The following is a 12,529-nucleotide window of genomic DNA, read 5'->3' on the forward strand; positions in this document are numbered from 1 at the left end:
AAAATTGGGTAAGCTAGATAGGGACGACAGGGCCTATGAACATCAACAGGCCTACCCTTTAGGGCGTAAAAAAAGAGTATTCCAATAATTATTTTAAGAAGAGAGGTTATACAGCAGTAGACTGCCACTCTGCTAGGTCTCGTTCATGGAAACAGCGGAATAATGATTCACAGGTGGAAGGGGAGTTCGGTCCATACGAATGCACTTACAATGAGGGGTTTTGTGAACACGGCATCCCTTTCCCTTTAGAGCAGGAGGGGCCCAGGAGGTCCGAGCAGATACGGAACTTACCTACCCATCCAACATATGCACAAGTTACGAACAAATACACCCAGAGGCATCAGAGGAACCAGCTGAATGGGGATTATACATTATTTGAACACACTAGTTCTATAAACATAGAGTTTGATATTGAACAGTATGGGGCACACAATTTTAACTTTAACACCTACAACGGTGTTATTAATCAACAAGATGGTGAGTTTTTTATCTATAACTACACCAATATCAAAATAGAGGATAGGCATTTTTCTTTATTTAAAAAGGGCTTCACTTTTGTTCCAGCCAGAAGATTTGATTTGGCTGAACTTACCTTGGATATAAAATTATTTGCTAGAAAGTTAAATTTGGAGGCATTGGCCTCCATAAAAGAGCCCCAAAATCAAATATCCAATATACCTTGTGATGAGTTGGGAAGGAAAAGTATGTACAAGCCACCCTTGCATAACGACATTAGCAATTTTGAAAAAGTTTTATTAAAATAAATAAAAGATATTTATTATCAAAACAGGCATAGGTATTTTCATCTTAACTTAAATCTAGGAGAAAGAATGACTTTGGATGAAATTAAACAGCAGTATTCAGATATTAGAATTATGAAGCCCGATAAAGGGGGAGGAGTTGTGTTAATGAACAATTGGTCTTATATTTCTAAAATGATGGATATTTTAAATACACAGGGGTGATATACTATTATTTCTAGGAATGAGCTTAACATAGCACATAAAAAGATAGATTTAATTATAGAAGACAATTTATTACAAGGTTTAATTGATGACAAACTATATAGGTTTTTTAGGGTTGAAAAACCTTTTCTCCCTACTATGTTTGGTATCCCTAAGATACACAACGATAATGAAAATCCACCTTTAAGACCTATTGTGACTTTGGATGGCTCTAAAACTCAACCTTTAGCAATTCATGTTGACACAAAGTTGAAGCCTTTTTACAAATTATATCCACATATCTTAATTGATTCATGTGATTTACTTAACAAAATTAATCAATTGCAATACCAATCCCATTATTCATTTTTTACCGTGGATGTAAAAGATTTATTTTCTGTGATTCCACATGATATTGGTCTAGAATGGTTTGAATGTATGTTAGTAGAATTCAAATTTCTCAACGATCGTGAGTTCAGACTAGTATTAGTGAACACAGAATTAGTGTTAAAAAACAATTTTATTTACTTCCAGGGAAATATTTTTCAACAATTGGACGGTGTGGCTATGGGGGCAGCTTGTGCCCCCATTTTTGCTAACATAGTTATGTTATACTGGGACTTGCATTTTGTTTTTAATTCTCCATTCATGGATAATATTGTGAAATATTTCCGTTTTTGGATTATATACTGATAGTGTAGAAAGGTTCACAGGATGAAGTAGCCAAGGTTATGGAATATTTTAATAATACAACTCAGTTTCTCAAATTCACATATGATTTTAACAGGGAGGAGATACACTATCTAGATGTAGCTATTTCAAAAGACAATTTAACAGAAAAATATGTGTCCAGGATTTATAGAAAGGCTTGTTTTTCTAATTCCTATTTTTCTAATTCCTATTTACATTACAACAGTAACCACCCTCCACTGCAGAAGAAGAATATTATAAAAGGACAAATGGTTAGGGTGGCTAGGATGACATCTAATTATATAGATTTCATTAATGAAATGGAATACGTGCATAAACGTTTTGTAGAAAGAGGGTACCCGGACTCGCTTATCAATTATCTTAAGGGGAGGTGATTAAGGGGTGGGGGACAAGATTTATACCCTTGTTAAACTCAGAGTGCAATAGAGAGAATAGGGTTTCTAATAACAACATTGGTGAGGGACTGAACAGGGGTATACACATAAAGAAGGATGTTACCCCATTTTTAGTTATGACATACAATTCTAACATTAACTTGATTAGAAGGGCTATTGATAAGACATGGGACATTTTTAAGAGTATGCCCAACAAGTTAGAAGTATTTAATAGAAGTTTGTGTTATAGCTTTAGAAGGGGTCTTCACCTCAAAAATATTTTTGAAAAAAACTAGGCAGGAGAATGATAAAGAGTTGAACAAAAAGAAGGGAACTTTCCGTTGCGGAAGATGTTCCCAATGCACATTTGTAGCGAATATGGGTGATTTAACAGTACCTACTATTCCTATAATTCTTAAAAGCAAACAACATTACACTTGCCATACAAAGGGGATTGTATACTTAGCTTATTGTACCTTCTGTTGGTCCTATTATGTAGGGAAGACAGAAAGACCTTTACGACAGAGGATCTATGAGCATATGTATGATGTCAATAGAAAAAGGGACACCAATGCACTTTACAGACACACTTTATTATGCAAGGAAGCCAATTTTAAATTTTGGATTGTGGAAATGCTACCTAGGGATAGTAGAAGGGGAGATTGGGAAAACCAGTTGTGTTATAGGGAATTAATTTAGCAACTGCGACTGGACTCCAATACACCTCCTGGGATGAATGATTATGTATCACTTTTACCAGCCCTAAGACTAAGGGTTAATAAGGTAAAAAAGAAAAAAGAAAAACAATCAAAGAATAAAACAAATAGTAGAAACTGAGAACAATATTTATTTATTAGTTTTAGTTTTTGTTTCATAATTTGTTTTATAATTATGATGTATTGGATATTTAAAAGGGGATATTTATATGTTATACTGGGTATTTATTATGCATTTTAACATCAAAGGATTATATCATATACATACATATATATTTATTTTCAACACCATTAATATATAATATATAATGTATATACATTTTATTAACATACATATTTTTACTCATTTATTCATGCACTTTATTCAAAACACCAAACACAATTACTTATTGACATATTCATATATTTTATATAGATAGTGTACTAAGAGACAGTATTATTATTATTATAATATATATGAATTATTTTATACGTATTTACATTTTTACAGTGAGAGATTTGTACAATATATGGATATTTCTTATGTTTATGTTTTATCATTTTTGGATACATTCATATATACATTCATGCTTACTCCTATTTATATATTTTAATATCTTGTATTGTATCTTTAATACAAACCACAGTGATTACTGACTTGATTATTTAATTGAACTGAATTGTAGTTAATTAATTAGTTTAGTGTAAATATGTCCGCACACAAGTAGCGTTCATTCTGACGAAGTTTCCAGGGTGGAAATGAAAGCACTAAATCGACTGTTTTAAGATTTAATAAACCACTTTAATATTATCCGGTCAGTGACAGAACTGTTTTTGGTGTTCATTGTCATTACGAGCTGGTGTTTACTGCCATTATGAACTGTTTTTTGTGGGACTGCCTTTATTGGGATCCTGAAAAGCGGAGGAGTTTTGTGTTACCACATCTAAATGGTATTATCAAACATTACTCCACTAATAAAATTACAACTACAACAGAAGACTATCTATATTCCAACTGTATCTAAAAACATGGATTTTTTTCGTCTCCCTCCCAGACTAAATGGCAATGTAAAATATGTAAACCACAAGTAAAAAAGTACTAGCAAACTCTTAGCTGTGCTCCTGTGCTTCTCCAGTATACATCTCCTTTCTACAGGTAACAACTTCTATACATCCTGATTGTTTTCTATGAAGTAAAACCTGTTGCCCACTTTTTCCCTTTCTGTAAAAAATTGTACACTAATTCTTCCAGACACAAATGTATTATGACAATTATCAGCATCTCTTGCTATTTAGTTAAAATATCTTCACTTTCAAATTTCATAAATCAGAAAATGAAGTCTGAACATGGATATCAATCACTGTTTTACTTATAATGTAATGAAAATGGAATTTTGTATATTGCAACATAAATGCAACCCTGCTGACTTTATTGTTCTCCTTTTGTGAATGTAAAAGTAAAATTTGCACACATGTCTATCACTGTTAGTAGTATAATGTAATAAAAATGAAACTCTGTATACTGTATATTGCGATGTGAATGCAACCTTGTATATTGCATTTGAATGTCAACTATATTGTTCTCTTTTTCTCTTAATAGAGATGTTTGCAAGAATTTATATAGCACACAGATAGTGTGCATCCACTCTGAATCCTGATAAATGAACTGTATCATAAAAATAATTCAATAAAAAGGCTTGTCAATGTTACCATCCTAAGCATTTTTTATTTAAGGGGTGGTTGTTTGAGATATGTGCCAGCTCTTGGTAAAAATCTTGAGGTTTTAAATATTCTTTTCCAGCCTCTCACACTTGAATGTCTGGCCATATGTCTTTCACTGTCTTCCCTATTTAAAGACAATAGACAGATGTGCAACACCCTTGTGAGTGAATAAATGTTCTCCTAAATTGCATTTTTATTTGAATTTGCTAAGCAGAGTCCAGCACTGATCATAACTAACCCAATTTCCATCCCACCCAGAATTTATAAACAGTGAGAGGTCAGTATTGCCAAGTTCAATTAGAGTACACATGCATGTATAATTTGTAAACAATAAACTGTACATGATATGAACAAAATAAATGTAAATTATATACATGAGCTATAGCCATGGTTAATCAATCAATTTTTGGTGGAATCCCAAAGGATAGAATTAGAGCAAATAGCGATAGTGTGATGCAAGCTGGGTTGGGTGGTTTGGTTACATGACCAGGTGGGATGCACCTTTATTTAACTTTACATTAAAGAAGGGTTTTTAGTAGAGCATGTAATTTGATGTAAGAAGATGTATTTTTAAGATAAGAGTGCATTGATTCATAGAAATTGGATCCTATCATAAAAGCTATAATACCATAATCAGCCAATTAATATACCTGATCAACACAATTACTATGAATGTCAAAATAGACAACCAAGACATGCAGCTATATCAACAAATTATTAACCTGCTATTGTCAAGATCTAAAATGTTATCAAATACATATAGATTAGTAACAAAAATTAGATATCAAGATGCAATTCTATATTCCAAATTTTGGGAAGAGAAAAATAATAAGATAACTGATGAACAAAAATCTGATGCTATTGAACTTACTTTGAAATTAACTCCCCTTAAAAAACTAATTTATGCCCAAATTGTGATCAATAATGCGTATCACATACCGCTTTTTCTTTGTAAAAGTAATCCCTCCCACTCCCCTTATTGTACCATATGCCAAAACAGTGTTGCTGACACCCTTCATATTTTTGGAGTTGTAAAAATGTTTACAAGCTGTGGTGTTCATTAAGAACCAAGTTAGAAAAAAAGGGATACACCAAATCTACCCTGTCATGGGAAATGGCAATTTTACATATATTCCCTAATAATTTCTCCTACGAAAATAAACACATCATAATCACAATGTGCGCAATGATCAAATCATAAATAGCCCAAAATTGGTTAGACAGAAGTAAAATCACATGGGAAGAATTTAAAGGAATGGCTCTAAAGTACTTATTAGCCAGCAAATTAATTACAAGAAGCCAAAAAAAAAAACTATCTTACTATCAGAAACATTGGAAAATGATTTTAGAAATCCTAGGACAAAATTGATTTATGAACAAGAGACTTTACCATCAATATTACTTTACATAATTAAGGGAAACTAAAAACAATTAGTATAGAAAAGTGTATACCCACAATAACAGTGTACAGGACATGACACATATAAGATGAACATTAAGGTGACATCAATGTATATATTGTACATAGTTAGTGCAAGACAGAATGTTTATTTGGGTATACTAGGATATCTGGTTGCAATGTTTTAATGTCACATTTTCAATATGTTGTATACTATCTTTATGTAAATGTCTGTTTACAGCTCATTAAGAGCAGCTTGATTATTAGACAATTCTGTTAATTGTTACCCTAACATTGATAATTTATGCTATGTATATCGTATTTGGACGACTGAAACTTGATATTCCAAGTACTTTGTAAATATATTTTCTGTGTCATTCTTTTCTTGTATTTAAATAGAAGAGAAATGTAATAAAAATTATATTAAAAAAAAAAGAAATTGGATCCTACCATTGAAAATGAAGGGTCTGAGCCATACAGTTTTGATGGAGGTGTTTGCAACAGTGAACTTGAAAAAATGCAGTTTCTGAGATTATTGGAAGGGTTTTGTCTTATTATTTTAGTGGCAAGAGAAAGAATCTGGTCATGTAGAATTCTGGATAACTGAGACAAGAGAAGCAGGCCAGCTCCTTCCATAACTGGAAGCCATTTAGCATTTTGAAGATTAAGCACACATCATTCTATGGGACTAGCTGATAAATAAAATCAACCAATTTTCTTGTCGATGGTTTGTATAGTAGCAGTGCTTTTTGGGATGCAGTGGCTACTAGTGGAAAGCCATATTCTAACTGAGATAGTGGAATACCTTTACCAATTGCTGACTTGAGGGAGATAAAGGGGTAGATTTTTTGGGCCCCAGATTGGAAAGAGTTAAGTCTTATGTAGATATTCATCTGAGACATGGGCTTAGACACATTCCAAGATACTTGAAAGAGGAGACACTGTCTGGGAAAGTATTGTGATCATAGATTGTTAGGGACTTATGGATTCTACAGAGTTGTTGTCTGACCCAAAGAGCATAGTCTTAGCTTTTAATGTACTGTGTATGAGGTCATTATTCATCATCCATTGGATAAGGGAGTGAAAGCCAGCTTGTAGGTCATGTTGAAATGTAATGAGATGATTAGAGTGGGAAGGGACCATGAAGAAGGTGAGGAATATGCAGAAGTTTGTTAGTGCAGATAGAGAATAAGAGGGGGTGAGAATGGAGCATTGAGGTAACCTTTGTGAAGAGCAGAGGTGGGACAGTTAGAAGAGTTAAAGCTGATATGTCAGTTATTCAGAATGCTGTGGAACCATGGGATGGCAGCAGTACTGACTCCTAGTTCAATAAAGTGGTCTAGGAGGGTGGAATGGTTGACCTATCAGACTCTGTTTGAGGTCAATGAGAATAGTTCCTGAGACCAAATCTTTGTCCCTCCCCATTAGAATGTTATCAGCAAAAGACCAGAGGCAGTAAAGTTGCTACAACTGGATTGGAATCCATGTAGTTTGTGTGACAATAGGTGGTACTGGCTGATATAATAACAGAACTAGCAATAAAACAATTATTTTTACAAGATTTGTCCTGAGGTGTAGCGGATGGAGATGGGACAGTAATGGAAAGGAAGTGTGGGATTTTGTTTTTCTTTGGATAATGGTTTAATAATGGCAGTTTTAGAAAGGTTAGGCATAGTATTGTTAGAAATGCAGAGACTGTAACTATGCAGGAGCAATTTCATTATATAGTCTCAGCAGAGATGCATGAACCAGGGGCAGAGATTCATCACAGCAGGGGGACAATTAGGTTGGATTTGTTCTAAATATAGTAAAATGTCTTTAGGAAAAAAAAGTTTGAAATATAATAGGGGGACATATTCTGAGATGGAGGTGTGCTGAAAAGGGTTTCTCTTTGGGGTGGGGAGGTCACTGAAGTGATTCCTGAAATCCTCTGCAGAGAGCTTGATGAATGTAGGTTGTGCAGAGGTAGGCAGTTCATGACCTGTGAGATGAATGACCTCTTGCCAGAAATATTTAGGTTTACATTTTAGGGAGTTTTGGTAACTTATCATAGAGTGCCTTTTGGGAGGTCTTATGGTTGTAAAGCTTGGTGAGGTACTCCTTGCTGTTTGTTCTTGGGCTGGCTTTTCATGTGTGGCAAGAATCATTTCTAACTTTTAGAAGAGCTTTAATTTCATTACTTAGCCACTGATTTGTATTACATTTGTACAATTAAGGGAAGCAGGAGTCTTGGGTTTTACTGATAGGTTTGTCAGGCTCTGGGATGTATGGCATTAGGAATAGGTGTCCAGTCAGCGGAGTAGAGAACGGATTTTAGGTTGGATATATTGAATTGAGATTTGGATATAAATGAGATTAGTTTACAAGGATTTTGTTGGTGGAAAAAGAATTGAAAAATGGGGCAGTGATGTGGGTGAACTTTAACATTGTGGTGGGGTTGTTAGTGATGATTAGGTCAATTACGGAGTGGTAAAAGAGTTTGATACATTGGTCAGTTAAGAATTCTTATGTGTCAAGACAGGTGAGACTGAAAAGATCAATATTAAAGTCCATAAGAATTATTATTCTTTCGTTTTCTGTACTTGTGGTGGCAGGAATAGTTTGTACAACATTTCTGAAGTTATCTAAGATGATAGGAGAAGGTAGGTGAGCATCTTCTGGGTGGAGGGAGTTGTTTTTTTTTTTTTTTTTGGTAGAATGTATTCCAATGAATAACTCTTTAGGCAGTGAGTCAGAGTTAGGCATAGTTTTGTAATCATAGTAAAAGCACAAGTCTTACCAAATTTTACCATTACCAAATAATTCAGTCCGAACAAAAAGTAAAGTTTGTTCTACCTTTGTATCATTCTTTTTTCGCACAGCACAGTACAAGGATTAAACATGTTGTTCAGTTTTATCTATTATAATAAACATAATTCAGAAGCATGCATTGCATGACATGTCTGATTTGCATTTACAAAGTAAAGAGCAGAATTTCTGTTTATATATTTACCTTTTCCATGAGCTGCCCTGGCGGTCTGGAAATGAGTTAGTTCTTGTATTTTCTTTTTACGCAATAAATACTGACGCTGCTGATTATCAGCATGACAACAAGCACAGCAGCAGAAGAGGAAACTGCTATTATTACTGTATCATCAGCCTTGCCTTTCTTTTCACATTGCTCTCCCATGAACCACCACTCATCACTTGCTTGGCATCTAGAAAAAAAATGAGCTGATTAGTGTCCTGACATTATTAATATGTTTTTCATAAAATACTATGTTTACTTGAGTATACCTTTCTCTGTTTTATGCAGCTAAATGATATCTATACCTACTTTGAAATATTTTCTCTGTAAGCATAGAATCAAGTTTACAAGGCTGTAAGCACCATTTGAGGACTCTAGACTGCCATTTTGCTTACCTGATGGATAAACTACAGGGCCCACTTAATCGCTGCAAGATAGGTCAAGCAACTAATTGCCTCCAAGCAGAAATACCTGATAAGTCCCACCCATTATAAAACAGCCATATGTATATCCCATGCAGTTAGCAGTAAATACTAGCAGAAATCCAAGGCAAGCATTTGAGACACTTAACCTATGCATTCTTATAGTCTAACAGTCCTCAGTTGTGCATCCTCTCAGAAAGGCTGTCTCAGTCATCTAGCAATGCAAACCATTGTTACTGAGCATGGGTATTAATGATTAGGATAAGATGCAATGCAGTCCTCAGTCATGCAAAATATCATAAGTAAGTGAATATTTCAATTACGAGACTATAATACTATATTGCAGCTTGTCTAATCATCGGCAATGGTATTAGGACCTATGCCAGTAATCACAGATACTATTTTATATGCTTTGATTCATTAAGCAAATAAAAGAAATATAAATCAGGTTTACTGATAATTTGTTTAGTCATTATCATTCACTCCATACATGATTAAAGATGATGTAAAGTAAAGAAAAAGGTTAGAACAGTACAATAAACTTCTACAAAGTAAATATGAACAGTTTGCAAAGAGTCATTGGTTGGCATCTAGTATGAGTATTGGTCATTGGTTTATTCTATTCTGAATATGAGGAAATGTCACTGTGCATAATCTTTAAGGTGAAAATGTTGCTGGTTTCATTTATGCCAAGAATAATTTTAACAGTAGTGTCGCCCGTCTAGTCAGGATGTAATAGATGAGACTTCATGGGTTCTGTTCAAGCAGTTTTATTATGTACAAACACATCAGGATTGAGGCTTAATAACTTTAACTTAGATAAACCTATATACAAACTAGCTATTATACTCATACATGCTCACTCTCTGACTGCACTCTCAAAATGGCACTGAAGCTAGCACGTGCTTGCTATTTATATGCACGTTCAGTCCTTGAAATACTTCTTAAAGATACAGCACATACACTGTGTTCTACATCCTCCCTCTTTGAGGAATAGGTTATGCAATATTGACAATATCAGTTGACATGCAATCAATACAAATAATTCTTTGTCATGCAATTATACAGAACTAGATACACATATATACAATCAAGTCCAGGTCGCTGTGTATTTCACACTAGGTCTGGAAATACGGCCAAAACATGTGACATAAAATTTAGAATCAGATTTAGCAACTGGGACTGTCTCTGCTGAATGTCAAGTCTTAGGAACATCATCAGGAATGGAAGTAGAAGTTAAGACACATTTTGCAACTGGAACATTGTCTGGATTGCGATGAGATCTAGAGTCTGTATCACAGGAACAATGCTGCAATATCGATTCTGGGACAGGAAGAAGATGTCTGCAATTTCTCCTATACTCCACACCCTATGATTCTACAGGAACTTGGCTTGATACATACACCCATTACTTGACCAGTCCAGTCAAAACCTTTTGGTATTTGTATCCTCACTGCCTCTCCTTCTTTCAACGGACGAAGAAATCTGCTCGATTTATCATAGCTGGACTTCTGGAAAGAAAGCTTCCTGAATAATTGGGCTTTAATGGTTCTGCTGTTCTTAGCTTTAGGCCTCAACAAAGTGGAACTAATAGGCAATGTTGTTCTGGTTTACCTGGATAGAAGTCTCTGAGCAGGCAAGCCAAGTATATCATCACGGGGCATATTTCTGAGATGAGTAAATTCAAAAAGATATCAGTATTGTCACGCTTTGACCTTTCAAGTAATTGCTTTCCACTCTGTACTGCACGTTCAGCTAGTCCATTTGACTGTGGATATTCAGGACTGCTAGTAACATGTACAAAGTCACATTCTCTTGCAAATTTCCAGAAAAACTGACTAGTAAATTGAGTACCATTGTCAGAAATAACTTTGTGTGGACTACCATGGACTGAGAAATGATGTTTCAACTTAGTAATAACAGCAGTGGATGTTAGATTAGGTAGTAAATGAATCTCAAACCAGTTCGAATAAGAGTCTACCAATACTAAGTAATGCTGATTGTTCCACACAAATATATCAGTGGCTACTGTTGACCAAGGTATGTCAGGAACTTGACTTAGCTGAAGATGTTCTCTTGCAAATGTGGTTTAGTACTATTGCATACTGAACAAGAAGGAAGTACTTTATCAATGTCTTTTACTAGAGAAGGGGAAAATACTAGTTCACTCGCCCTTCTTTTGGTGACTGAGATGCAAAATCTGGATATATTCATGTTGTAAGGAAGCAGGAACAACAATTCTAGGACCTTTGAAAATAATGCCATCTTCCATCAACATCTTATCTCTGTAAGGAAAATAAGTTTGCACTTCAGGTAGTGTACTAGATTGCTTTGAAGGCCATCCAACATTCATATAGTGGTTGAGCCTTTGCAAAATTGGATCAGTCTTTGTATGATCTCTCAGCTCATCAAGTCTTGTGGTAGAAAAATTATGCACTTCCATTAGGTCAAAATCAAAATTCTCTGCTTCAAGCTGTTCCATTGTATTTCTGGGCAATCTGGATAAGGTATCAGCCAGATGAAGAACTTTGCCTTTTGTATAGACCATTTTGAAGTTGTACTTTTGCAATCTAAGCATCATTCTTTGTAATCTCACTGGAGCTGAATGCATAGGCTTTTTTAGAATAGTAACTAGAGGTTGGTGATCAGTTTCAATCTGAATAGCTCGACCATAGATATAATCTTGAATCTTTGAACATGAAATAGTATTGCCAAAACTTCTTTCTCAGTCTGAGCATATTGCATTTCAGTTTGGGTAAGGGTTCTAGATGCATAGGCTACTGGTCTACCCTCTTGAAAAATAACTGCACCAAGACCAAATTTTGAAGCATCGCAGGAAAGATTTATTGGTTTGTTCATATCATAGTATCTTAACGTAGGTGGGGTAGCAATTTTCTGCTTAAGGTCTTCAAATGCTTTCTGGTGATGTTCGAACCATGACCATGTAACATTCTTACATGTTAGCTCTCTCAAAGGTGCTGTCAACTCACTGAAGTCTGGTATAAACTTGCCTAAATAGTTAACCATGCCAATAAAACATTGTAGAGCTTGAACATTAACAGGTGCTGGCATCTCAAGAATAGCTGCTTGCTTGGATAGGTCTGGTCTCAAGCCAGTGCTGGTAAATAAATGACCTACATATGTAACTTCTGGTAGTCTGAATTTGCACTTTAGGAGATTGAGCTTTAAGTTCACTTCACGTGCTCTTTCTACAACTCTCTTAAGGTTTCTGTCATGCTCTGCTTCACCATTGCC

At 34.8% G+C, this 12,529-nt stretch overlaps 1 protein-coding gene across 1 annotated transcript in view; it reads right to left on the reverse strand.

Annotated features, from left to right (window-relative positions):
* Nucleotides 1–12,529, reverse strand: part of LOC122797063 (meprin A subunit beta-like) — a 577,824-nt gene that overhangs the window by 30,352 nt on the left and 534,943 nt on the right. Inside the window, exon 10 of the mRNA XM_044065839.1 lies at nt 8,838–9,042. Coding sequence (XP_043921774.1) covers nt 8,874–9,042 — 169 coding nt within the window. The 3' untranslated portion in view covers nt 8,838–8,873. The remainder of the gene's footprint in view (nt 1–8,837; nt 9,043–12,529) is intronic.

The sequence above is a fragment of the Protopterus annectens genome, chromosome 3.part0 (genome assembly GCF_019279795.1).
Source record: "Protopterus annectens isolate FY-2018-M chromosome 3.part0, PAN1.0, whole genome shotgun sequence".
Classification (NCBI taxonomy): Eukaryota; Metazoa; Chordata; order Ceratodontiformes; family Protopteridae; genus Protopterus; species Protopterus annectens.